This window comes from Clytia hemisphaerica, unplaced genomic scaffold (genome assembly GCF_902728285.1).
Source record: "Clytia hemisphaerica strain Z4C2 unplaced genomic scaffold, Clytia hemisphaerica genome assembly, whole genome shotgun sequence".
In the NCBI taxonomy this organism is placed as follows: Eukaryota; Metazoa; Cnidaria; class Hydrozoa; order Leptothecata; family Clytiidae; genus Clytia; species Clytia hemisphaerica.
Window position 1 is genome coordinate 118,917 of NW_027104424.1, and position 25,592 is coordinate 144,508.

General features: G+C 36.0%; 3 protein-coding genes across 9 annotated transcripts in view; 2 read left to right on the plus strand and 1 right to left on the minus strand.

Moving 5' to 3' along the window:
* The window catches only part of LOC136820432 (cation channel sperm-associated protein 2-like), a 33,518-nt gene extending 10,530 nt beyond the window's left edge, over positions 1 to 22,988 (plus strand). The window contains exons 7-14 of one of the 5 annotated variants that reach the window (XR_010848581.1): positions 96 to 214; positions 1,574 to 1,746; positions 2,880 to 3,021; positions 14,151 to 14,375; positions 14,886 to 14,938; positions 17,856 to 17,940; positions 19,021 to 19,088; positions 22,899 to 22,934. Coding sequence is in view for 4 of the 5 variants with exons in the window: in XM_067076611.1 (XP_066932712.1) it covers positions 96 to 214; positions 1,574 to 1,746; positions 2,880 to 3,021; positions 14,151 to 14,357; positions 14,886 to 14,938; positions 17,856 to 17,940; positions 19,021 to 19,088; positions 20,236 to 20,297 (909 nt within the window). In the remaining variant the exon portion in view is untranslated. Of the gene's footprint in view, positions 1 to 95; positions 215 to 1,573; positions 1,747 to 2,879; positions 3,022 to 14,150; positions 14,376 to 14,885; positions 14,939 to 17,855; positions 17,942 to 19,020; positions 19,089 to 20,235; positions 20,385 to 22,898 lie in introns of those variants that run through there. The other 4 variants (XM_067076612.1, XM_067076611.1, XM_067076613.1 and 1 more) reach the window with 4 other exon arrangements.
* LOC136820433 (zonadhesin-like) lies at positions 4,527 to 12,497 on the minus strand. 3 transcript variants are annotated; one of them, XM_067076618.1, is made up of 4 exons: positions 12,291 to 12,497; positions 11,623 to 11,768; positions 7,163 to 9,406; positions 4,527 to 6,653 (listed from the first exon to the last, which is right to left on the minus strand). In XM_067076618.1, exons 1-3 carry the CDS (start codon positions 12,440 to 12,442, stop codon positions 8,463 to 8,465), a joined length of 1,242 nt encoding a protein of 413 aa, XP_066932719.1. In that variant the 5' UTR covers positions 12,443 to 12,497; the 3' UTR covers positions 4,527 to 6,653; positions 7,163 to 8,462. The 3 variants fall into 3 exon arrangements, with proteins under 3 accessions (XP_066932719.1, XP_066932718.1, XP_066932717.1); XM_067076617.1 differs by having other exon boundaries at positions 11,623 to 11,888; positions 12,291 to 12,366; XM_067076616.1 differs by lacking the exons at positions 11,623 to 11,768; positions 12,291 to 12,497 and having other exon boundaries at positions 7,163 to 8,467.
* Positions 22,989 to 22,999: 11 nt separating the features above from the next.
* LOC136820434 (galactose-3-O-sulfotransferase 2-like) lies at positions 23,000 to 25,368 on the plus strand. The gene is made up of 2 exons (XM_067076619.1): positions 23,000 to 23,130; positions 23,890 to 25,368. Exons 1-2 carry the CDS (start codon positions 23,000 to 23,002, stop codon positions 25,151 to 25,153), a joined length of 1,395 nt encoding a protein of 464 aa, XP_066932720.1. The 3' UTR covers positions 25,154 to 25,368.
* Positions 25,369 to 25,592: the final 224 nt, after the last annotated feature.

Consider the following 25,592-nt stretch of genomic DNA (forward strand, 5'->3'; position numbering starts at 1 on the left):
AAATGGAATTCTTGCTCCCATAATGGCCGTAAATTACGCAATTTAAACAAAACATGAAAGTGTATAAGTTGTATTTATTATCCGATTTCTTTCAGTCCATGGTATTTATATCAACTCTATTGGCAGTGTTCATGTATATTTTTGCGGTAGCCGGCACTATAATGTTCTCACGGCAACCTGGAGATCCGTACCCACACATCGAAGGGAAATTCAAGTAAGATCACTTTTAAAACGAGTCGTAGCACTCAGAATCATTTATATAAGGGCCTATGATTGTGGGGCTGCACTGAAAATGCAAACGTTTAATCTGGTCACCCTCTAAAGAGCTAAATCCTCCAAAGTTTAAAGAATACCACCGTAGTACTGTCCCTCTATCATTAACTACTAACTACTTTAAAGACTAGATTAGACCTTGGGGAAGGGGCATCAGCTTAGTGGCCAACCGTAGGTGTGGTCCTTGATTGTAAGGTATATATGCTTTCCAAGATTAACTGTGTAGTATAGCACACTGTAAAATGTTTTTGCTTTTACACTTTCAGCTTTTCTTGTGTTTTCAAGATATCCGTTCTCTTATTAACAAAGATATGAAAAATAGCTTAAGACAACCTCGCCCTCGTGTATTCCAGGCTTTATTTACGTTACTTATGGGCGCCAGAGAATATTAGCTAGCGCTATCAGTAAGCATAAAAAAGCTGGGAACGAGATTGAGCTTACTACTGATCTGAACGCGCTTGAACCACAGGGTTTATTCATTGTTTTTTGACTTGGTTAACGGCAAATTTTGACTGCTCACCCTCTATAGATCTTATTCTTATCGGAGTTTTTGATTTTCCTAAAAAAGCGATGCATTGTGGGATTGTTTCGGGAGTATTACAATAGAATTCCCTCGAGGAATTCCTAAGAGAGATTTCTATTGTAATACTCCCGAAATAATCCCACAATGCATTGCTTTTATAGAAAAATCAAAAACTCCGATAAGATCTATTCCCGTCTACACTTTATGGAGGGGATGATTATTGCCTTAAGATAGGATTCTACTCCTTCCCATGGATTTCTCTACTTTTTCTTGACCATTTTCTTTAGTTGTGGAGCATTGGGAGTCAATCCCCCCGGGGGGGGGGCAGCTGGGCAAAAGGACCGACGGGTATGTGCGGGTCCTAAGGGTACCTTTTCCAATATGTTTAAAATGCACTGTAAGGGTCGGAAAAACTAGAGATGCACTGTAAGGGTAGAAATTTCAGAAAATTCTTGAAAAATCTAGATATTTTGACCAAAAATGCTAGAATTTTGACCATATTTTGCACGAAAGGGATCGAAAATTTGGGGGAAAATGCACTCTAAGGGTATGATTTTCACTGATTTTTGCTGCACTGTAAGGGTGCAATTTTAAAAGCCAATTTTTGGCCCGCACATACCGTCAGTCCGCAAACCCAGTGCCCCCCCCGGGTCAATCCCACAGACTTTATTTTATACTCATAAACCTTCATGCTATCTTGCCTCTCAATTGACCTTATAATTAAAAAAAAGCCATAACTATTTTATTTCCGTCCGATGATTTTATTTATCTTTTCAGTACTCTTGGACAGTCCTTGGCCACACTCTTTCAATTATTTACTTTGGATCATTGGTTTGACGTACTAAACGAATTGACGATCGTTTCAAATGATATTGTCAGTAAATGTTACATCATCTTGTGGATATGTTTTGGAGCATTTGTTTTCCGTAATATATTTGCTGGTATTATGGGTAAAAAAGAATTTAATTTAAGCTTTTTTGTTGCTACTCAACCCTTCTAAGTTAGACTAACCTTCTCTCTAAAGCTTGATTGTTAGAGATCCTAGCCTAAAGGTAGAGTTCTAAATAAAATAAAGCCGAAGGCTAGAGAGGAATTTTCGACTTTTCCAGGGAAGAGAAAAAATGAAGCCTTAAAATTTACACCGCTTTTCGGATGATGGATTAAATCTAGTGCTTTTTTTGTTTTGGCGCGCCAAATTTTCGAAATCTGTCGGTAAATTTTACTTTCAATCTACCATTTGTGTAAAATACGCGGGCCGCGCAACTTATGTAGGAAATAAGAAAAAAGTGGCTTCAAATCCTAACTCGGAGATTCGCCTCGCCTAGCGTTTTCATTGAAAGTTACACTGGGTTAGATTGTAGGTTTTATACCCTAGAGATAAACCTGGACAAACTTTGAAATATCAATTTTCGCGAGGAAAAAACTTGCGAAACTCTCGAAATATACTCCTCGCGGAAATTAAGCCACTTAGTAGTTCCCTGTAGTCGGGTTATGGAGTCCACCCTTTCTTCACCCTTTATAGAAGGTGAGTTTATCAATCTAGTTAGAAAGTTACAAAGTCCTTCCATTCAGAGTTCAAAAGCTTAATGAAAAGGGTCAACTGCCGTCAAGACACATTTTTTTGTAAGAACGTCAAAAGTTTTGACGTCCTCGGATTAAAATGTTCTTAAAATGTTCTTATTTTTGCTCCAATTTCCTAAGAATTACATGTTTTAAAAGTCTTCAAAACCTTAAAAAGGAAGTCTCTTAAATTTTTGGCTTGGGAGCGTTATACACACTGACCTTTATACATCCCTGGACCAAGCAATATCCGCCATCTTTGATCGAAGTTTTTTTGGAATTAGTACCCGAGAAAAAGTTAAAAATTAACGTCTAACGTCGCTACATCATCAAAAGAATTTGAGGAAAAGTAGATCTAGCGCTCTCGATGCATTTACACCGCTATCGAGTAGTGCCGCCTTTAGGGTACCACTTTTGAAAAAACTCCGATCAAAGATTTTGCTTGGCTGGGATTGAGAAGCTTGGTCCAGGGTATATAAAGGTCAGTGGTTATACACTTATTTACTTTGTATTTTTAATTCAGTGATGAATTTCCAGAACATTCGTGCAGACTTTACAACACAATGCAACGAACGTGAAATGGAAATCCAAGAAGTTTCGAACGAACGTTTATTAGAAAACGAATTAGCTGTTCAGTATAGAAGAGCTTCATCCATTGTATCAGGGTCAGTGAAATGAGCGAGATTATGTATTGGAGATATTCTACGGCTACGGTTGCGGGTCTGCCCGTGCGGGTCGTCACCAAAGGCGACAGTCGTTGTCTACTTTACTCTGTACGGGAAAAACACCAAAACACCGTATAAGCAAAGTCGACATAAAGCCGTACGTCAAATATCGAACTTACTTTCACCCGCCATTACTTGCCTTACTCGTCATTTCCCTCGCCACTTTAACCGTAGCCGTAGAGAATTCCATATACATAATCTCGCTATTATAGCTATCCGTGACAATACACGCCCACGGGTTGCAAAATTATAACAATGCAGTGAAAACATGTGATTACTCGAAAAAGTTCACTTGATTTTATTCCCATGTTACTTGCTTTACAATTTACAGCTGATAATTTTATTATTGTCAGTAAATTCGAACCAATCAATAATAAATGTCATGTATAAACAAGCACCTAAAAATTACGGGTAATAGCCTGATTTGTCTTCAGACTTTAATTTTGCAACTTGTGTATCGTTATTCTTGATATCTTAAAAATCCAGAGAAACTATAGTTACCAATCTAAGTTGCTTCAAACAGTTTGAGTCGTTGTCGGCACAATCTTAATCAGGTTGTAAGGCATAATTGATAGGATTTCCCGTGATACGTCTGGCTGCTTCTAACAGGCATTTCACAGTATTACTATTGCAAGTTTAGGTCTGATAACTCGTATATAGTGCATATCGAAATACACCCTAGACTAGAGTCTACTTCTGACTGAACTTTACTTTCTGATTATTTTTGATGACTTCCAGTGAAGTAAACTAGGAGCACTGGGTGAGGTCGCCATCTTGAAATCAATCGCAATCCGCAATCCCTTATTTTCAAACAAAAATCTTGCTTCACCTTATTTTTAACTTCTGAAAACAACGAAAATATGGTTGACTCTTTTACAGTCCGCCTATAAGACCATGTTCAGACGTTACGGTTACGTATCACTCCGTTGTGGTATTATTTGTTACGGATTGGAAGTAATCACATAGCCTATTTTGAGCCCAGGTTTTCTGGGCTCCAAAAAACATTCGATTTTTTGACGTCACTTTAAAATTTTGAAGCCCTTGCAGTAGCGAAAAATCAAATTTGCATCAAAACACTTGAAAGGCTTCTATTTTTCAAAAATCGTCAAAGTGGAACTCATTAAGAAACGAGATGAAAAATCCCGGTTTTTAATGAGGTGCTTGTTAGTGTTCATACTAATTTCAGAACGTTTCGGAGCAAGAAAACGGAGCAGTTCCGTTCCGATGAAAAGTTTAGATTTATAACATTTTTAGTTTTCTCACGATAACTCAAACTTATACACTTTTTTATTCTTCTTGTGTTTTTCTGCACAATTTAAGAGTGTTCAATACTTAAGTAGAGCTTGTTACATAAAGATTAAGAAACGGTGTATTTCTTCTCAATAGTTTCTTGCTTACGCATTCATCAGTTGATTAGAAATAACTATCAAACGACAAAATTCTACGTTTATTTAAAAAAAAATTCAATACAGTGTCTTCATATAAAAAAATTGACGTCAATCATTAAAATACCCGGTAATATAATACTCTTACTACTTACAAAGAAAAATCTTAAATCGATGATGTACAGGAGTTAGTTCATGCTGTAATGTTTCCAGCTCACCCAAATAGAGACTTATACGCATGCGTAATTTGCCGTTCTTTTGAACCACATGCAGTTAATTCCTGTGATAAACAAAGAGGGATGAATCTGTAGTTTAGTTACTTTCGGTCGGGGTCGTGGAAGGCGAAATATGAAATTTGTCGTTCTTTTTGTCGCTTTTTAATAGTTATTTTCGTTCTTTTTAGATGGTCTGGAAACGTTAGATGAACAGTCTCACAGGGCCCACGGCACATACATGGCCCCTTTCTTCTTTTAAAAAAAAAACGTGTTTTTTGTTATTTTTTAGATGTCATAATTCATACTTAATAGCTTTTATCTTATCTTTCTATCTCCATTTTCCGGACCTTGATATGGGTCCCTGATATTATACCGGGTGCACCACAAAAAAGTTTCTCTCTTTTTGAAACTAGTTTTCCCAAAATCTAAAAATTTTAAAAGTACCGTTCCTATTCCATTGGAAAGAAGAAAGATAAACTTGCATTTTGATGGGTTATTTATTAGATTCGGTTCATTAGATCAAAAGTTCTATTGGATAAAAAAGTTACTTTCTGAAAGTGCTCAAAAACGTTAAAAATTGACCTATCAAATTAGTTCCGTCTTATGGAAGATGAAAATACCTCTCCACACATATGATTCTAGAATGTTTTTTTTCACACTTAACGCCAAGTAAAAATAGCAAATATGAAAACGAAATATAAACGAAACTCCTCTCCGGGGGAGTGACACTCAAGCTGGGAGGGTCAGTACTAAAATCTCAGACATATGAATATTGAGAGGGTTTTTTGAAAATTTTTTTGGATACCACCTCCCCTTTTTAGAGAAGTTGTATTTTATTACCCATATACTAAGATTTTTAGGGACATTTAGACACAGAGACCACTCAATAATTTTTTGTTTTGAAAAATTGTAAAAATTCAGAAAAAATCACGAAAAATTCTGTAAAAGATTCAAAAATGATAAAAATTACTAATTTTTAGTACCAAATTACTAAAAGAATTCTCAAATTTTTGCCTGGATATCACTTTTTGGTATTTTAGTACCCCATGATACTAAAAGGATTTTTAAGTTTTTGGGTACACCATCATGTCACTAAACATAATGATCGTAGGTGTAGGCCCCAAGGGTACGTTTTTCAGGCTTCCTCGATGAGAGAAAGTGCACTCTAAAGGTTTAAAAAGTGTGAAAAACGACGTGTTACCCATAAGGGACGATTTTTCGCCCAAATTTAAACAAATTTGGCTAATTTTTTTCCCGAAAACTTTCCCTATTCCGGGTCATTAAACAGACCTCAAGCCAACCTCTAAGAGATTACATATCAAAAATTATGTACATGCAAATTTGTTCAATAATTTGACTGCGTTACCCATCCCAAGTTTTCCACAATATTCAGCTAATTGCTTTATTGTCATATCATGTTTTCTTTCTCTCAAAACATCGAAAAAACTTTCTGTACATGTTTGGACAATGTGCTGGTTAGTAACTTTGATTTGGTTAACTATCAAACTTACTTCTTCTTTATTGTTTCCATCACAGAAACCAACAATTGACTCAGCTACGATTATCCAAAAATCATCATGTGCCAATTTTACTCTAAGTTTTGTCAAATCATTTTCGCCTAATACTTTAAAAATTTCATCATCTTCTTTGTGTGTCTCTAGAATTCCAACTATATCACCTCGATTTTTCGTAGAACAAAATTCTCTTAGAGTTCCAATCTTAAGACTCGGTTTTACTCTGTACAATTTGACCAGGAATTGACCAGCGGCGCCACCGCCCATCAGCCGTTGGATCTCGATGGCGTCTTTGATTTCATTTTTGTCATTCTCGAGTGCAAATATTTCGTCGATCAAATGCCTCCAGCTTTTTAAATGGTCACCTCTCTTTTCAAAACATGGATGGAGCTGATCTTTCTCCACTTTCTTCAAGTCCGTCAGTTTTCTTTCGTCGCTTGACTCAATTGTCTCGGCAGCTGCAAAATTAATAAGGAATAATTTTTTGCTTTGTTGTGCCTATAATCCAGGACATGGACTCTTGAAATATCTTCCGACTTAATGTCACCTTTACGACAGCTGATTGCAAGTGGCGTACACGTTTTTTTTTATAAGAACAAACTATAAAAGAATATTAGGCTTCGATGGCCAAAATGTTAAGAACAAGTTAAAAACATTATAAGGCTTTGCAGACTCAAAACACTGAATTTCTTAGGAAAATAGACAAATATACTCAAAAAATGGCGAAAATAAAATGTTACAGCCATTTTTGTCTCAGCTGCAAATTATTCTGAGACAGACTTTACTTGACTAGATCGACTTTCCTTTAATGATAGAAGGTGTGTACAGCTAAGACTTATTAGAATAGATAACACTATTTTTTCTCAAATTTTGCAAAGGTTTAAAAGAAGCCTTAAATTCATCCATTTAAAGATTATCATTCCAATATTCCAACTCTATATTCTGATCATGGAAATGATTATCTTACCAGAGACAGTCGAACAACTTGTGAATCTGGGCTGCTTTTTAAGGAGTTCACTGAAAATGTGCTTGAATAATACCAGCATTCGAAACTGTTGTTGTCCGGCCGATACATCGTGTGGATACAGATCAATAATAGAGCAATGTAAGAGATCTTCAACTGCTTTTTTAAAATCGGTTTTGCCAGAATTTAATTCCTTTATCAATATATTTGGATCCCGATCGTCTGTCACTAATGACTTTAGAAGGGTGATTGCTTTCTCCTTCGCAGCCGCCTGAAGACGTTTTAAAATTGTCGATAGGGATTCATAAGTTGATTTTTGTCCTATCAAATTTGTTTCATATTTCATCAGCTCTGTTTTTTCTGCATTGTCTGTTAACAATTCATGGTACTCGTCCATTGACTTTATCGGAGGATTGTTCATATAGCAAATGGCTTGGTAAAGTGCTAGTGGATGGCAGCTCAGCTTTTGCACAATCTTACTCATTGTGTCACTTCTATTCTCTATCTCCCCATCATCTATTTGTTCCCCCAAGAATTCTTTAGCCTTCTCTTCAGTAAAAACGTCAAGATTAATAAAATCGAATCTAGAGTCCCAAGCTATTCGATGACATTGGCTGGTCACAAGAACAATAGGCCTGGGACTCATTTGTTGATTCAAAACTTTTTCCATGTCTGATTGCTTACTAACATGGTCGAAAATGAATAAGATTTTTCCATCTTTAGCGCTTTTTTGGTAGGTAATACAATGATAGATGATTTCCCAATTTTCTTTTCGGCTTCCGTCACCTTGGAGGAGCTCTATACCGAATTTCAGAGCGACTTTAAGGAAAGACGTTTTGGTAGTTGATTCATTCTTCATATCAATCCAGACAATATGTTTCCATTTCTTGCTGTATTGATTACAATATGCTCTGGCTAATTCACTTTTTCCTACACCTGCAAACCCGTGGATTACTGTTCCAATTTTCCTTCCATCGTTTTGTAGAGATAGTGAATCATGAATTCGGTCGATCTCCGTATCACGTCCATGGAAATGGGTAACAGGGGGGAAAATGTGGTTTTTTGAAGCTCGATTCTGAGAGGCTCGATTCTCAGAGGCTCGATTTTGAGAGGCTTGTGCATTGTCCTCCTCCCTTTCCTCTTTGTTGATCTCTTCAAACGCGAATGTTTTTATCTTTTCAAACTGTTTAAGGGATACCCCAAGTTTTCTAAGAGGATTTTCAGCTTTTCCTATAATTTCTTGAAAGTCTTTCCAAGTTATGCACGCTGAATGGATAATTTTGTGTCTTAGTAAGATTAACTGCTACATTTTACTTTCTTCGCTTTCCTTTGCATCTAATTTTCCCCAGTCTTTGAATTTTGTATTTGGAATGTTATATCCACAGAAATAACGCAAAAGGATCGCCAATAGCGTGATATCGAATGTTCGCGAATCAGTTTCTCCTGTTGTCGGGAACAATAGGTCTAATTGATCTTTATATAAAAACGGTTTGTTCTTTTTTTCTTTTGATCCATTTATTTTCTCTTGTTCCCTTTCTAGTTCTTTAAAGAGGGTTTTGGGATCTCTAGAAAATTTGATATGGAATTTTTCACGCAAAACATCAGCGATAACTCCGAGAAATATATATAAATGGTAATAATAATTATTATTTCCTGATTTGATCTCTTTTAACTGTGGCTCGTTTTGAAGGGTTGGTGATTCAGTTTGACTTGTAGATAGTTCGGTTTGGAGAACTGTTGATTCGGTTTGACTTGTAGATGGTTCGGTTTGAAGGACTGGTGATTCGGTTTGAATTGTAGATGGTTCGGTTTGAAGGACCGGTGATTCGGTCTGACTTGTCGATCGTTCGGTTTGAAAGACTGGTGATTCGGTCTGACTTGTAGATAGTTCGGTTTGGAGAACTGTTGATTCGGTTTGAATTGTAGATGGTTCGGTTTGAAGGATTGGTGATTCGGTCTGTTCGGTCTGAAACTTCACTGGAATGGTTTGAAGGACTGGTGATTCGGTCTGACTTGTAGATGGTTCGGGGTGAAGGACTGGTGATTCAGTCTGACTTGTAGATGGTTCGGGGTGAAGGACTGGTGATTCAGTCTGACTTGTAGATGGTTCGGGGTGAGGGATTGGTGATTCGGTCTGACTTGTTGTTGGAATGGTTTGAAGGACTAGTGATTCAGTCTGAATTGTTGTTGGTTCGGGGTGAGGGATTCGTGATTCGGTTTGAAGGATAGGCGAATCCGTGTTAAAATCTGAAAACAGCAAAAGGACGATTGATATACGCCTATTAGGACATATATCCTCGTGTTGTCTTTGTTTTATTAATCTATGTTTGGGTCAACCTCGCCCTTAAACTTAATCTCTTTTTTGATAGATGAAAAGGTTAGCCCTGGATGCCTCTACATTTTATTCACTTCTGTGAGGCAATTTTCTGCAAAGATAATACATATATAAGCGAGGTGACGGGTATGTCCGAGCCAAAAATCAAAAACCGATCCTTTATGAGAAATCTTTTTACATTTTTTAGACCCTTTGAGCAATTTTTGTCAAAATATTGGGTGATTTTTCCCAAAATTTGTTCTAACTTTTTGAAAATCATGACCCTTTGAGAGGGATGTTTTCGATTTTAGTGTTTCTGGGAGAGGCCTGGAATCTTCGAGTTGGAAAACTTCGAGTCTGCGATTTTTGAGTTAGGAATTTCATGGTATCAGCCCCCCCCCCAGAAATCTGAAGGGCACCTAGGCCAGGTTAGTAGAGGGGGGCTAATGCCTTGCAATTCTTTGGGGTTACCTATTCATTAAGGGTACCTAGCAAAAGTTCAAAAATATTCCAATAACGCTCAGAATATAGCCTGGAAGTCTCTCCCAAATTGAAATATTCGATTAAGTTAAAGAGATATCCCAAAATCGACTTTCTCGCCAGAACTTTAAATCTTGAAACACGTTAAAATAACCGGAATTCTCATTCTATTTCGACCATGATTGTACCATACAAAAAATATTTCAAGCTAACTTTTTCTAAAAAAATCCAAAACTTGTAAACGAAAAATAAATTCAGAGTTAGCTAACTTGAAAAAAGGTTTTGTGAAAAAGAAATTCGAGTTAGCTAACTCGAAAAAGTTTTTTCGAAAAATAAAATTTGAGTTAATTTCAACTCGAAAAATATTCTTTGGAAATAAAAAATCGAGTTAGAGTCGAGTGACGTCATAATTTAGCTAACTCGAAAATTCCTAACTCGAAAATCGCTAACTCGAAGTTTTCTAACTCGAAGATTCTGGGCCTCTTTCTGGGACCCTTTGAGAGACTAACGTATGGATATGTACCCTTATGGCTCACAAAAACCCGTCAACTGTTTTGCCTAAGAATCCCCCCCCAGCCGGAATCAGAGTAGCAAATCTCGTTGTTTTGATATTAGAGAAGTAGGAAAAGAGAGTCAATAAAGTACTGGATGACTTTTTTGTTCTTTCATGAATAGAACAATAAATGCTATCACATTGTTTATGACGCACTTTAACCCTTTAAGTGCCACGGGCCTTTTTTCTGAGTTTTTTTAAGAAAATCTCAAAAAAATGGATTTTTATCAAATTTTTGCATTTTTTTTAGACTTTTTAAAATATTGCTGGAAAGACTCACTTTTGATTTTTTTTTTGCTTGACCATAAAGCTCGATCCAATTCCTACGAATTAGACCAAAAAAAATGACGAATTCTAATTCAAACTGGGCTTACAGGAGGGCTTTATATAGTCCGATATACACGACATTGGCACTCAAAGGGTCTATCTGAGGTCCCCGGTCTTTGCTCTGTAAAACTTGATGTCTTAGCTTTCGTCATTTCGATTCTCATATCTTGAAAAAGTAATTCATCCGTGTTCCAAATAAGTACGCTATACCTTTTTGAGGTCGAATAATGCAGAAAATTGCACCTATAATTTCAAACTAATAAATGACCCAAGATCTTGAGACTAATTGGTGACTTTCAACAATCAAACCAGTCAGTCAGTCATTCAAATGTGTTGGAAAATTTGTAAGAATGTGCGTCTTACTTGACTAAAATCCGGTGACAACTAAAAATCAGAGAAACCAACTCTTCCTACCATTTTTCTCTAAAAAATCGCAATATGTTGTGTATAAAAGCACTTAGCCTGGAGATCCATGCTTTGATTTCTTATTCTATGTACTGATGGCGAAATATATAGCATGGTATGGGCTGAGAGTTTGAATTTCTCAGATACTAATAACGGTTGAAAACATAGCCAATCAAATTTTGTTATTCTTTTACTGGTCACACTTTCTTAGAGAAAGCGCAACTTCCAAAATTTGATTTTTATTTTAGTAAGTGAGGACAGCGCTAAATTTGAATTTTCACTGTAAACTTTTTGAGGCAGATTTGTGCCTCACAGATCATACCCGCCGCCCTGTATACATCAGATTATTAAAAAATACAGGACGGTTCCCTGTCTAAAAAGTACCTGTTTTAATCTTCTTTTGGTTGGCTTTCCGTTTATGTCTTCTTTTTTTCTTTCGAAACCACCCAAACAAACCAAGACAGGTTAACAAAAATAATATCATTGCATTGTATCGTAGGGCCCTTCTCTCTGGTGTTACTGCTTCGCAACTGGGTACACAGTTAAAAAGTATAAGCAAAAACAAAGTTGTATATGATGACATCTTAGATACTTTTTCTTTTAACAACGTTTTTTCAAATTGATTCCATGTAAAATACTACTTTACTCCACTAAATTGCAATGTAAAAGAATGTTTTTAATACACGCTTTTTTTTATAAGAATACACTTTATAAGAATGTCCATGATGAAAATGGCCAAAAAAACTAAGAATATGCTAAGAATATCACCATCATGGAATTTGGCTACTGAAGCTAAGAATGTCATTTTAAGAGCATTTTCAATTATAAATTATAAACTATCCTCAAGTGCGGCTCACTCCTTTTACAAAAGTGCCATTTTATGCTTGAGACGTATGTACTAAATGTTAATTAGTCTGAATTAGGATCCTATAACTAAGAATGTACTGTAAGAATATTTTAGGATGATTTTCCCAAAAAAGTTAAGAATATCCATGATGAAATGGATTTACACCATTCTTATAAAAAAAGCGTGTATACTTCGACAAACTTACCTTTCTTTTCTCGCAGCTTTGTTTTTTTTTATCTTGTCAATAAGAATTAAAAGTGTCCCGTCCTCTTTCTGATAAGAATTGTGTACCCAGCTGGCACACAACGCCAAAACAACGTCCATTTGACATTCATAACGTCCAAATAACGTTAACATGAACGTTAAAACAACGTTGTGTGCCAGCTGGGTAACCTGTACCAAACTCTTTTTCACAAAAAAGAACCATCACTTACGGTTTGTAACCTAATAAGTTATTTATCTTATCAGAAATGTCTTGTATTGACAAGTCAAATCACTTTTGTACCATTTTATAAAAGCATCATTTTTGTACTTTCAATTCCAAGAATTAAGAAAAAAGTGTATTGCCAAAATGAAATTTCAAGTTAATACGCATGCTGTCAAAATGTGGTATTAAGGTGAAAATTAAAAAAATGTAGTGTTTCCAGAATGCAGGTGAAGGAAAAATGCTTTCATGCAGCCAGCCGGAAAAATTTTTTTTGTTGCTATTTTTGATAACTTAAGATCATTGAAATAGAACTTTAAAGATAACTTTTATTTACAAACAGTATAAAGTAAGCCTACTAATGCATCAACTGCTAACGAACAAAACTTGATTTACAAGCGGGAATATCTAACCAAACGACGTTTGATAGCTTTAACGGTCAACTTGATTTTTTTTAGGCTAAACCACCCTCAATTATCCGTTATCAGTTATTATATTTTTCCTGTTGGGAGATCGTTGAATGTAAACATGGATTTTCTGGGATTAGAACTCTTCTTCAATTCTGTCTTCAAAAATTATTTGTGTTTATTACACTCAACTGAACCACAAAGCCTCAATTTCTCCAGAAAAGTCCATCTCATCAAGGTTAAGTTAAAAATCTGGCGGAAAAACGACTTTTTCAGTTATTCGAATAATGGGAGTCTACTACTGTACATTTTTACTGTACATTTTTTGAATTCTGGTTGTTTTTTAATTGGTTTTCTACTGCACGCTTTTTTTTATAAGAATGGTGCAAATTCATTTCATCATGTTAGGGTGCTTAATATTTTTGGGAAAATCATCCTAAAATATTCTTACGGCATTTTTGGATTAGGATCCTAATTCAGACTAGATTAACATACGTCTCAAGCATAAAATGTCATTTTTGTGAAAGGTGTGAGCCTTACTTGGGGTAATTGGCGACTTATAAATGAAAATGCTCTAAAAATGGCATTTTTAGCTTGAGTTGCCAAATTCCATGAATTTCTTCCATGATGTTCTTAGCATTAATCTTATTTTTTTGGACATTTTCATAATGGACATTCTTATATAGTGTATTCTTATAAAAAAATCGTGTACATTACCACGTTTACTCATATGAAAAAAAGGTTTTCTAAAACAGGGTATTATTAACATAAACGACTATTTATGAAAAAGGGCTCCCTAGGAGAAAAAACGTATAGGCCAATGTTGAGAAGGTCCAACGCTCTATGTTATTGAAAATGCTGTAACCCCTGGTATTCCACTACATACCAAACCACCCCCCCCCCCTTGGAACGGAAATGGACCTCCCAGCAGGCAGGATATACAATTTTTTTCTGAAAAATCACAATGTTATATCACAACGTTTCTTATGAGAATGTGTAAGGCTTGGAAATGTTCTTAAATATCAACCAAAGAAGGTGGGATATATTTAGACCATGTTCAGACGTTACGGTTCCGTTCCGTTCCGAAACGAAACGGTCCCGAAACAAGCATGAACGTCAAAATTTGAAACGTCAAAAAAGAAGACGTCACAAAGTAAAACAGAGCCCGTTTGATTTTTCAGAAAAAAAAATTGTATATAATTATTCTTATTTTGCTCTTATTTTTTTATAATAGTGACGGTAGACGCCGGTCGACTGTTCTGGATTCTATTCAACGCACCACGACCATTTACTCTAACCAACATCTCAGTGTTATTGCGGAGGATGCTCAATCTAAAGAAGAAGAAGAGGTGGAAGATAATGGAGATAATAAAGAGAATGATTATCTCCCTAATAACGAAAATATGAGAACTGAAGAAGAGGATGCAACAAAACCTGCTTGGTAGGTTCAACACACGTGGTACATCCAAATCTTTTGAAATCTTTAGTATTTCTTAACTTTTGAGTTTCAAGCCTAGAAATGTTATTAAAATATTCCTTTTTTCGCCATGTTGTGAGTACACGTCGTAACAAACTATATAAGACCATAAGGCTTCGATAGCCAAAATATTAACAACAAGTTATGAACATTTTTAGGCTTGATGGACTCTAGAACACCCGGTTTCTTAGGAAATTGCACAAAAATACTCACAAAATGTTAAAATTAAGAGCATCTCAAGAACATTTTAGGCTTAAATCTCAAAAAGTTAAGAACATCCGAAGGGTTCAAAATCTTTGGATGTTCTTATAAAAAAAACGTGTATTTTCGGATATTTCCTTAGAAATCGAGTATTTTAGAGTCCGTGAAATCTATCCAAAAGCTAAACGTTACACGCTTTTTTTATAAGAATGGTATGACTCCCTTTCATCATGAACATTCTTATAAAGTGTATTCTTATTAAAAAAGAACTAACTGAATCTAACATTTTAGGCCGCTGCACAGACATTCGTACAATAAAGGCTCCGAATTCCCAGAATCAACTTGTGAAGTTTTCACGTTTTCACATTTTAAATACTGCAATCTGCAGAATGCTCTTTTCGGATAAAGCCCACCTGGAATTTCGTGTTTTTTCAAGATTTGTAAACCTATAATCAATAAAATTCCGAACATTGTGCTGTCGAAAAGATTACAGTCTGTATTTTTCAGAATCCCCACTGAATAATGCTTAATAAATAAGCATATATGAAGTATACTTGAATATACGACCTCTTAAGTGTACTTGAAAAAGATACGTACAGTAAGAGGTCGAAAAATCGTTAATAAAAAATGTTTTATTTTGATTTGGTTGCACATCAGAAGGCTTTTTATGTTTCACTTATGAAGTATGTAAGATATATTAAAAAGAACATTTTAACCTGGAAATCTAGAAAAGAATAACAACAGCCAACTTCAGCCTAAAATCAATGGGCTCTTAAAAACTAGTTATCTATGCCTACTGGAGTTTTTTTTACATGATTCGCTGATACAGGGATGTGTTGTGACACAGTTGTAAGAAAACTGAGATGGAACAACAAGGAAGAAAAAACTTCTTACCCAAGGACTAAAAACAAGGGGGCTTAAAACAATGATTTTCTTCATCAGTTCTGAAAGCTCATGTTGTTTTTAATTAATGGTAATAACTTTTTTTGCCAAATTCCAATTACAAGTTCTTTTAATATCATTGTTCTTATAAAAAGCGCGTACTCATTTAGATTACTTCTATCATCAATTGAGTACGTATTGAAAATTATCCTTACTATTAGGTGCCAATTCGATTAAACGGGGGAGTTGGAAAATTTTCGAAATTTTTATAAACGAGGGGGACCTAATTGCGGGGGGCGGGGGCTGGAAATTGTACTTCTGAAAACTCAAAAATAAGGTAAATGTTCATGTTGGGCTAAAATAAGGCTTTTTGGAGCAAAATAAGGGGACTTCTTTTTGCCAACTGAAAATATTCTTAAAAATTAATAAACGGCGGGGATAATTGATAAATCGAAAAATTAATTTGGCACCTAAGAGTAGAGCTGGCTCTGCTAATTAATCTACAACAAATTTCTCTAATTGGAATTTAAAATTAATCAGTTTAATCTTAGTAGTATAGCTAGCTTTGATAGTAATATAGCCTCTTTAATGATGCCGATTTCAGACTTACACGTTTTTTTATGAGAACATCCAGAATTTTTGAAGCCTTCAGATGTTCTCAACTTTTTGAGTTTCAAGCCTAAAAATGTTCTTAACATGTTCTTATTTTACTCATTTTTTATGTATTTTTCGTTGTTTTTGAGTCCGCGAAGCCTTTAAATGTTCTTAACTTGTTCTTAACATTTTGGCCATCGAAGCTTTATGTTCTTATATAGTTTGTTCTTGTAAAAAAGACGTATAGTTGTCTAAAAAAATGTAAAAGTGGCAAAAATCCCTCAAAAGTAAAAATATTAGGGTATGGTTGTAAGATCGGCATTGTTATATTTTTTTATACAAAGACTAATATTATTCTGTAAAGACTGTCTTTAATAACACCTGTGTTATATCCCTGTATATCAGCTATTTTATTGCTATATTATTATTGTATAACACGGCTTATACACGAATCCACTCTTCGTACTGTGACGGAGGTTGACGAAGGAGTTCTAGCCTAGCAGATAAATACCTTACCTAGCCTTGCGGCAAACCAGCTTCCCGACCCTCCGACTGCTATTTCTGATGAAAAATTACGGTCGGTCGGGTGACGGGACAGGCACGACGCAACGGGTACGGCAGGTACGGCGGCTGCCGTACCAGATTTTTATAAAAATACCCGAAGTTTTCCTCTTCGTCGGTCAAATCGCTATAAAATCACTTAAAATTCCTCATTCGCCGTACCAGATATAAAAAGCTTCCGTCGTGCCTGCGGGAACCAAACAATTTTTTACGAACAAATCTTTAAAGCCGGTCAGGGCTAGAAAGCGATATCGTGCTTTTAGATGGAAAGTGTGCCGTGGTTCGGTAAGAAATTCTACCTAAGTCACGTGACATTACAATAGAATTTCAGAGCTTGACCAATCAGAAGCTTCGCAGATTTTCGAAAACAATAGGAAGAGCTTAAGATAGGCAATCTAGCCCTTCTGTGGTCTGGAGGCGATTTTAGTACTTTTCTGGCATATTTCTTCACCATAGAAAAGTTAAAGGGGCAAAGTATATATTATTATACTCATAAATCCTTATATGCTCTTTTTACGACAATCCTTATCGGTACTATCTTTTGGCTTGAGGTGGAATTTTAAACCTAAAAATGGCGTTAATTTTCGACCTATTTTACTTTATTTGAGAGGATTTAGGGTTTTAACAAGAGAAAATTATTAACTGGGCAGTAATGGATTAAGGGGGCTGTGTAAAATGGACCGGTAAGGCAATAAGATTCAACTTTAGCAACTTTTACAGTTGTTATATACCTTATCGGCCCTTTTTACGCCGGCCCTAATTCAACGTCGGCCCCTTTTACGTCGGCCCTTATTACATCACAGCCTAATGTTGGGCTTACGCCAATTAGGGCCGTTAATAACGCTAAAATTTGTAAAAATGGCTACTTATGGTTCAAATAATGACTAAAATTTACATTAAAATGTCATTTTTCAGTAGTAAACTGTTGAAAATTCCATCGAAAATCACTGATTTTTAAATATATCAAATATTTCACTGAAGTTTTAAATATGGAGTAAAACCATGGATAATTTTCGTCTTCGAATCATACCTAAAATCCTTTAAATTGAGAAATAATGATGAAAAATTAACGCCGCTTTTCGGTTAAAATTGCAAAATCTTGGCCCTTCTTACGCCGGCCCTTATTACGCCACGAGCCCAAAAATAACGCCAATAAGGGCCGGTGTAAAAAGGGCCAAAGAGGTATCACCACTATGTTTTGTTTATGTTTTATTTTCGTTCCAGCATGGAATAATGCAGTTCGTTTAAACCTCAAGAATTTATCCTCCATGAACAAAGAAACTCTATGGCCACGTGACTATCTATTCAAGTAGGTTAATGATCTCTTTTCAATACTACAACAAAGGCATGGCCCCTGTCACCGGGGGGCCAGGGGGGCCATGGCCCCCTCAATATTTTGTAAAGTAATTTTTTTTTTACTTTAAAAGATCTTATATATACCGTTTAGAGGGGTGAAATAAGGGTGAAAAGTCGAAAAACCATGGTGGGCGACATATTTTTTTGGCCCCCTCAATTCCATTCGCATGCCGGGGGCCATGAAAGGCTGGTCTCCACTTTCACGCGATACGAACAAAAACTTTTTGACGTTTTTGTAAGGTCATTGGTCGGTTGAAATGAAGCAATTCCATTGGTCGTAATTGACGTAGCGGATGAAAAAAGTAGAACTTCCTTCAACTTTTTTTTTGTTCGCGCGAAACTTTTTTATGATGTAATCTTTTCTTCAGACAAAGAAAAGGTTAAGAAAAAATCTTTTGCCCATTTCGCGCGAAAGTCCGGAGACCGGCCTTAATGAAATACTCAAAAAAAGTCGTCTCGTACGTCATGTTTTCAAAGCTGATTCGTTGTCACCACATTTTTGTATGGTAAATTACATAATTTAGATAAGATTCGCAAAGTTGTTACAGTTTAGTATGTCATAAAAGAGATATCGTTCGAATCATACTCGAACCCAGTTCCTTAGCCCGTTTTTTATGATTCTGATACCCCTCAAGAAATTCATGATATGCACCACTGGAGAGTCTTCTGAGAACTTTTTCCACCCAATACGTCACTTAAACAATAGAAAAAGTGACGTATTGGGTGGAACAAAAACAGAAAAGTTGCATAATTTGGTGAAGTCATTGCAGTGGTGCATATCATGAATAGTATTAACCTCCATCAGTAAAATTAAAAAGTGGTGCAATTGATTGTGTTCGAATTTAGAACATATAACCCTGCAATGTCATCATATCTGACATCATATCAGTTTTACAACAGCTGGTTGGTTGCGAATGACTATTAGGTAATAATAAAACGCATAAAGAGTTACAGTCAAAATTGAAATCATAGCAGTGGTGCATTCCATAAATTTAAACTGGGTCTAATACACTGTATTTGTGCATCTCGTCAGGTATTTGCAACTAATGGAGGCCTTGCAAGACAATTTAGTTGAGAGACACCAACTTCAAAGATTGGCAGGTTAGTTCTTACATTTCTTTATGCGCTAATTTGTTACAAACACTGACCTTTATATACCCCTGGACCAAGCTATATCCGCCATCTTTGATCGAAGTATTTTTTGATTTGGTACCCACGAAGAAGCTATTGTAGTGTCAAAAATTAACATTTAACGGTGCTACATCATCAAAAGTATTCGAGTGAATGTAGGTCTAGCGCTCTCGATGCATTTACACCGCTATTGAGTAGTGCCGCCATTAGGGTACCACTTTTTAAAAAACAATCATCAAAGATTTTGCTTGGCCGGGATTGAGAAACTTGGTCCAGGGATATATAAAGGTCAGTGATTACAGATAAGCATGTGTGTCTTTGGATGGACTGGTAGCGTAGTTGTAGTTAGTAGTTTTCTTTCTCCACGAGAGTGAAAATTTCTAATCTTCGAGTGGATTCTGAGAACTCCGCGTATGGCACATATAGTATCCACTTTATAGGCTATGGCTCTGCAAGAGAATCTGTCCTGTTAGGACGGCTTTTACCTTTTTCATCCAGATTTGGGATGAATATTAAAAGAGCAAAGCGTTACACGTTTTACACGAAATGTTGGCCAAAATCCGCCAAGTTAAGTTCCCGCCAAAATTTATTTTTTCCTCCTCCGCCAAATTAAATTCCCGCCAAATTTAATTTATTTCACGCACTCCCCAAATTCGTGCTATTTCAAGCCTTAAAACAGGTTTTTTTGTTGATTTAGTAACGCTTTTGACCAAAAATATCTGCAACCGCCAAATTAAATTCCCGCCAAAATTTCTTCCTTTAAGGTAGATCTTATCGGAGTTTTTGATTTTTGTAAAACAGCGATGCATTTTGGGATTGTTTCGGGAGTATTTTACAATAGAATTCCCTCGAGGAATTCCTAAGAGATTTCTATTACAATACTCCCGAAACAATCCCACAATGCATCGCTTTTTTAGAAAAATGAAAAACTCCGATAAGGTCTATTGCAAAAATACAGAGGCGAGCTAAAATTTAAAACTAAAATTCAGAGACTCCCCATTTGTTAAGCATAGTCAGGCTATTGGAAACAATAGATCTATTGTTATAGAACAATAGAAATTTAGACATATGTCCAGCCTCAGCTCAAATGAACCCTGTGCTTTACTTTCTTTTTTAGCCTTAGCGATCAGTAACTTGCAAGACTCGAGTATTACCAAAGACAAGAAAGCTGTATATTAAAATAGACTTGAAAGAGACAGGAAAATATTTTTATTCAAGTTTTTGTTCAGGGAAAATATGTTTCACCAAGTTTCAGTTCAATTGAAAGCTTCAAACGGTTGTGTTCTAAAGTCAGTACACGTTTTTTTTTTATAAGGAACCTTAAACTTTGGTCTGAGCCTGGAGTTCCTTATTTTTACAGAGAATTTCAGCCTCAAAGTTCCTTATCGAGTTCCTTATTCACATAGCTGCTAAGTTTGGATAACCATCTTATACTGTCCCTTAAAACTTGTTTCCTTATTCTCAGCCTGAGCAGTTCCTAAACAATTCCTTATTTTTTGGACCATTTTCAGCCTCGAGTTCCTTATATAAAAAAAAACGTTTACGCTTTGAGTGTGGACTCTTTTATCTGCAATGTGGGCACCACTCTTATGTGCATTTGTTTTCTCATACTGACATGGTTTCCATATGATACCAGAACTAGCACACGCAAGGCGAATGGACTTTCGTTGGGAATAGCTCAGGTATCTGCAATATCTACAAAAATTCACAAGATTTTCGTTGGTCGTACAAAGTCGTGTACAAGCGCCGCAGTTAACACTCAAAGGCGCCTCTTGTCGTCGAGTGACCACCCTTCCTTATTTGATATTCCGATAGTGGATTGGCGGCCGCCGACGCTAAAGCTTTAAAGGAATGGGCAGATTTTCCCGAACTTCAGACCACGTTCACACGCTACGGTTCCGTTTCGCTCCGAGAGGGAATGAAGCCATTCTATTGGTTAAGTTCAAATTTTACGAAACTTCTAACCAATAGAATGGCTTCAATTTGAATCGGAGCGAAACGGAACCGTTACGTGAGAACATGGTCTTAGAGCTTTAACGTGCTAGATGAAAATTTCTGCATCCAGGTATCTCCTTTCTCACAAAAATAAATTCAACACTGAGTGGCATTGCCGGAGATTTAAAAGAATAAGGCTTCAAGGTCAACATTTCAAAGAAAAAATGAAGTGTTTTGGCTTGACTAAAATAACTTATTAAACAAATCAGAAACGACAAAAATCTTATCCACCAAAATAAACAAATTCTTTGCAACAGTATGTAATACCTAACTAAATCCTACATACAATACCAGAAAATCAGTTTTTTAAATAAGTTTTTAACAACTTTTTTATATGTAAACAAACAATAGGTTTTGTTATGAACGAGACAAAACAACTATTGTTTCATCCTCAAAATGTGCTTTAACAAGATCGTAAGTTCAAAAGATCATTTTCTGCAATAAATCAAACTTTAGCTGAGGAAATTGAATCAGAAGCCGCAAAGATTTTTTTTACAAAGTTTTAATTTTCAGATTGTTTTTGAATTTTGAGTATGCTTACAGTATTTGATATAGACCATTATTTGGAATTGGAATTGGGAATTGGAATTGCTATTTTAGCACTTCCACTTTCTTTTATTGAATATTTCGATTTTGGAGGGGTTCCGTGGCTTCTATTGCCTTATCGGAACAAATCTGAGCTTTTAAATCCTGAGATCCCAAGGTTCTGAGTCTTAAGTCTCATGTTAAAACTAAGAGTTAAAACTCTACTTTTCAACTGTAGTTTAACACGCTTAAAATCATTTTTGGTGTTTAAAATTTCGCAGGGAAATCCCCTTTGTCTCAATTTTTTTGTCCATGATAACTGTAGTTTAACGCGCTTAAAATCATTTGTGGTGTTTAAAATTTCGCAGGGAAATCCCCTTTGTCTCAAGTTTTTTGTCCATGATTGTACAAGTTGGATATAAAGAGAGACCCCCGGTGGGGGTACTAGGTTTGTTAGGTGACGGGTCTGAGCCAAAAATCGAAAATTGACCTTTAGAGAGATAAGAAATCGATTCCTTCACACTGCCAATCGGCAAAATGCTGTTGAAGAACAGTGATAGCCTTATCCAGATGGAGTTTTAATATATCTTAGCGAGTGCTTTTCAGTAAGGTCTGTTCAAGCTTTTGGATACAGTCGATGTACTCTAGTATGATTTCAAGGGGTATAAGTAAATTTGGGGTGTGAGAATAAAGAGCTCGGAAATACAGTTTACGCTCTCTAATTCGACGTTCTACTATTCGATACACTCCATTATTCGATAATGTTGAAAGTCCACCGTCTACAGGAAACTCTCATAAACGACGCTTATCGAATAGTAGAACGTCGAATTAGAGAGCGTAAACTGTAATTCCGAGATCTTCATTCTTACACTCCTTCTCACAGACCCGGTAGAATTTTTTCGAGCCAGTGGGGGTAAAAATAACGGACTGAAACTCGATGGGGAATGATATTACCATATTTTTTATTGGTGGGGATTTTAATTCCATTGTTTTCAAGTCAGAAAATTGAGTGGAGACGGAAAAAATAGTACAATATTTTGCAGTGAGGATTTGTTTATTTGATTAGCGCGCACAAAAAAGGGAGTATAATTTTCCACTGGGAACGATATTTTGGCCAGTTTTTCCAGTGGGAGGGGGTCTCACCCATAGATGTACAAAGCCCTTTCTAAAGCCCCTTCGGGCTTTAAAATCTGGTCTCGCCGGGTGTGTGAGAAAAGGATGTATTCTTCAAGAATTATTATTTTGATACACTATATTTAGGAGAATTATTACAAGAAAGAAGAAAACAAAAAGGGACAAAATGAAAAATACTTTATGAAACATGAAGAAGTAGTCGACCCTAAGTTGGCTATTAAACGAAAATGCCGTGTGCTTGGTCAATGGTTCGGAAATTGATTTTGTTATTGTGTGCCATCACGAGTTTATTACTGGTTGTACAATATGTGTTTAATCGGGAAAAGAATGCTTCAAGTTATTTCACCTCTTATCAAAGGTATGTTGTTTTCTTTGAAATTTGAAAGGGTATACAGTCAACTCTCTCTCTAATTCGAACTTCCATAATTCGAACTACAACATTGGTCCCTTCATTTGGAAAATGGATTGAATTACTCTCTGTAATTCGATTCTTTCTGTAATCCGAAGAAAATTTTTGGTCCCATAAAGATCGGATTAGGGAGAGACAACTGTATGATTTTTATCGAATGTGAAATGAATGTGGGAGCTTATCAAAAAGTGGAAATTGTCTCTCATCCGATAAAGCTGCATGTGTTAGCAAATTAACATAATTACCCTTTTGATGATGACGAACTGACTGAAGTGATTGGGGAAAATTCTGACCCGCAAAATTGAGGGCGGTAAAAGTGCTGATTTCCCGTTATTCCCAGTCAAATCAGAAGCTAACCGTGTCCATCGTTGAAAAAGACCCAAAAGATTGAAATACGAACTCCCAATTATCTATTATCTCAGGTGCCAAATAAAAGCCCCCTTGTTAATTTTTCAATTTTTATCTAAACCCTTAAGATTTGAAGATCCCCCCTTTAAAAATCTCTAAAAGGGCTTCAAATTTTAATCAAAAGCGACAGGTTATCAAAATGAAGTGTCATGTACCTCTCTTGGATTCGTAAAAATGTTGTGATCTACTGAATTCGCGCCGGCTTTAAAAGTATCAATCAAAAAATCATCATTAGTCCTTTGTGACTAAATAATCTACATACAATTAATCTTGAAAAATTTCTTTTATCTTATCACTCAGGGTTCATGCGTTTCTCAAGGATCAACTCACCACCCAAATAAAAAATCTACCCGCCATTTACCATCAAGAAACTCCGCCCTCGTCAGTAAACAACATCAACGTCTCACATTTGACAAAACTGGTCAAAAGTCAGCAAAATAGTTTAAAATTTATCACAGGTGACCTGACCAAAGAAACATGTGATCCAACTTTGCACGTACTTTTCTTGAAAACGCACAAGACTGGATCCTCTACCATCACAAATATTCTGAACCGTTTCGCCGAGATGAACAACCTCACCACGCTTCTACCACGTCATAAAGATTCATATCATTTTCTATGGCCCAATAAATTCCGGTTTAGTGCGGTCGCGGATACGTTCACGCGGCCGAATATACTCGCCAATCACGCGCGATATAGTCGTGAAGCAATGAATCGCGTTTTCCCTCGTTTATCGACCTTCTACGTTACAATTCTACGAAACCCTGTATCGCAATTCGAATCAAGTTTCCAATATTTCAGCTTCGCTTATATGCTTAATATTCAGGAAAAGCCAGACCCGATGAAATATTTCCTTGATAATCCAGTCTCCAATGACGCCATTGTCTCGACTGCCAGAAAATATCCATCCTTAAATTTAATAAGGAATCCACTATTTTATGATTTAGGTTTAGATTATGGTGACTTTAACAACGAGACGATTGTGAACAATGCTATTAATACTCTGAGTCATGATTTTGATTTAGTTTTATTGACGGAACATTTTGACGAATCATTGACGCTCTTGCGACGCCGATTATGCTGGCAAATCGACGACGTTGTGTATTTTAAACTGAATGAGCGCCTTAATAAAAATCGACCATCAAAACCAATGTTGAATGAAACTATCATGAAAATCGAAAAATGGAATAATGCTGATATGGCGCTCTATCGATATTTTGAACGTAAATTTTGGAGAGAAGTTGATAAAGAGGGTCCTGATTTTTATGACGATGTCAGCAAATTGAAAGCGAGGCGGAAATATTATAGTGATATTTGTATTGAGGACGAGGCTGTAGAGGAAGCTTACTCTCAAGTCTATGTTAAAGGTTATAAAATGCGGACCATCATCGATGGAGACTTAAAATTCAAATGTGAACTCATGTTAAGAAATGAGATTAAATTTTTAAACCTTTTCAAATCGAGGTATGCAGAATGGCATGACAAAGTTGAACAAGGACATATTGTAAATTTCGGGGAAGTTTATCCTATATTAACGGACGAGGCTCCTGAGGTTGTTAAGTGAGTGGAATGGATCATTGGTTATGCTATTATGTCGACAATTTTTGGCGAGTTTGGAGTGTAGATTGGCGAAATCCAACGAAATCATGTATTTTTGTACTTTAGATATTTATTTTTTATATAATGAAAATGGAGTATTATTTTTTTTCGGTATATAAATTTTTGTAAAATATTAGATTTTTGGTAAAACTTCTGTTAATTGAGAAATTATCTTGAAAATTTGCCTTTACATTATTTTCCAACAGTCCTCCAATTACATAATAGCAGTGGCGGATTTAAGACAAAAGAGTAAGTACCTCGGAAACATGCGAAGGAGCGCAACGCTCGTTAAAAAACAATGAAATTACAATTACAAACCCCTTCATCTGATAAGTTCGACAGGGTCTAAAACAGCCTATGAAAACTGTAAGTTTCTTTTTCAACTCGCTACAAAACTAGATGAC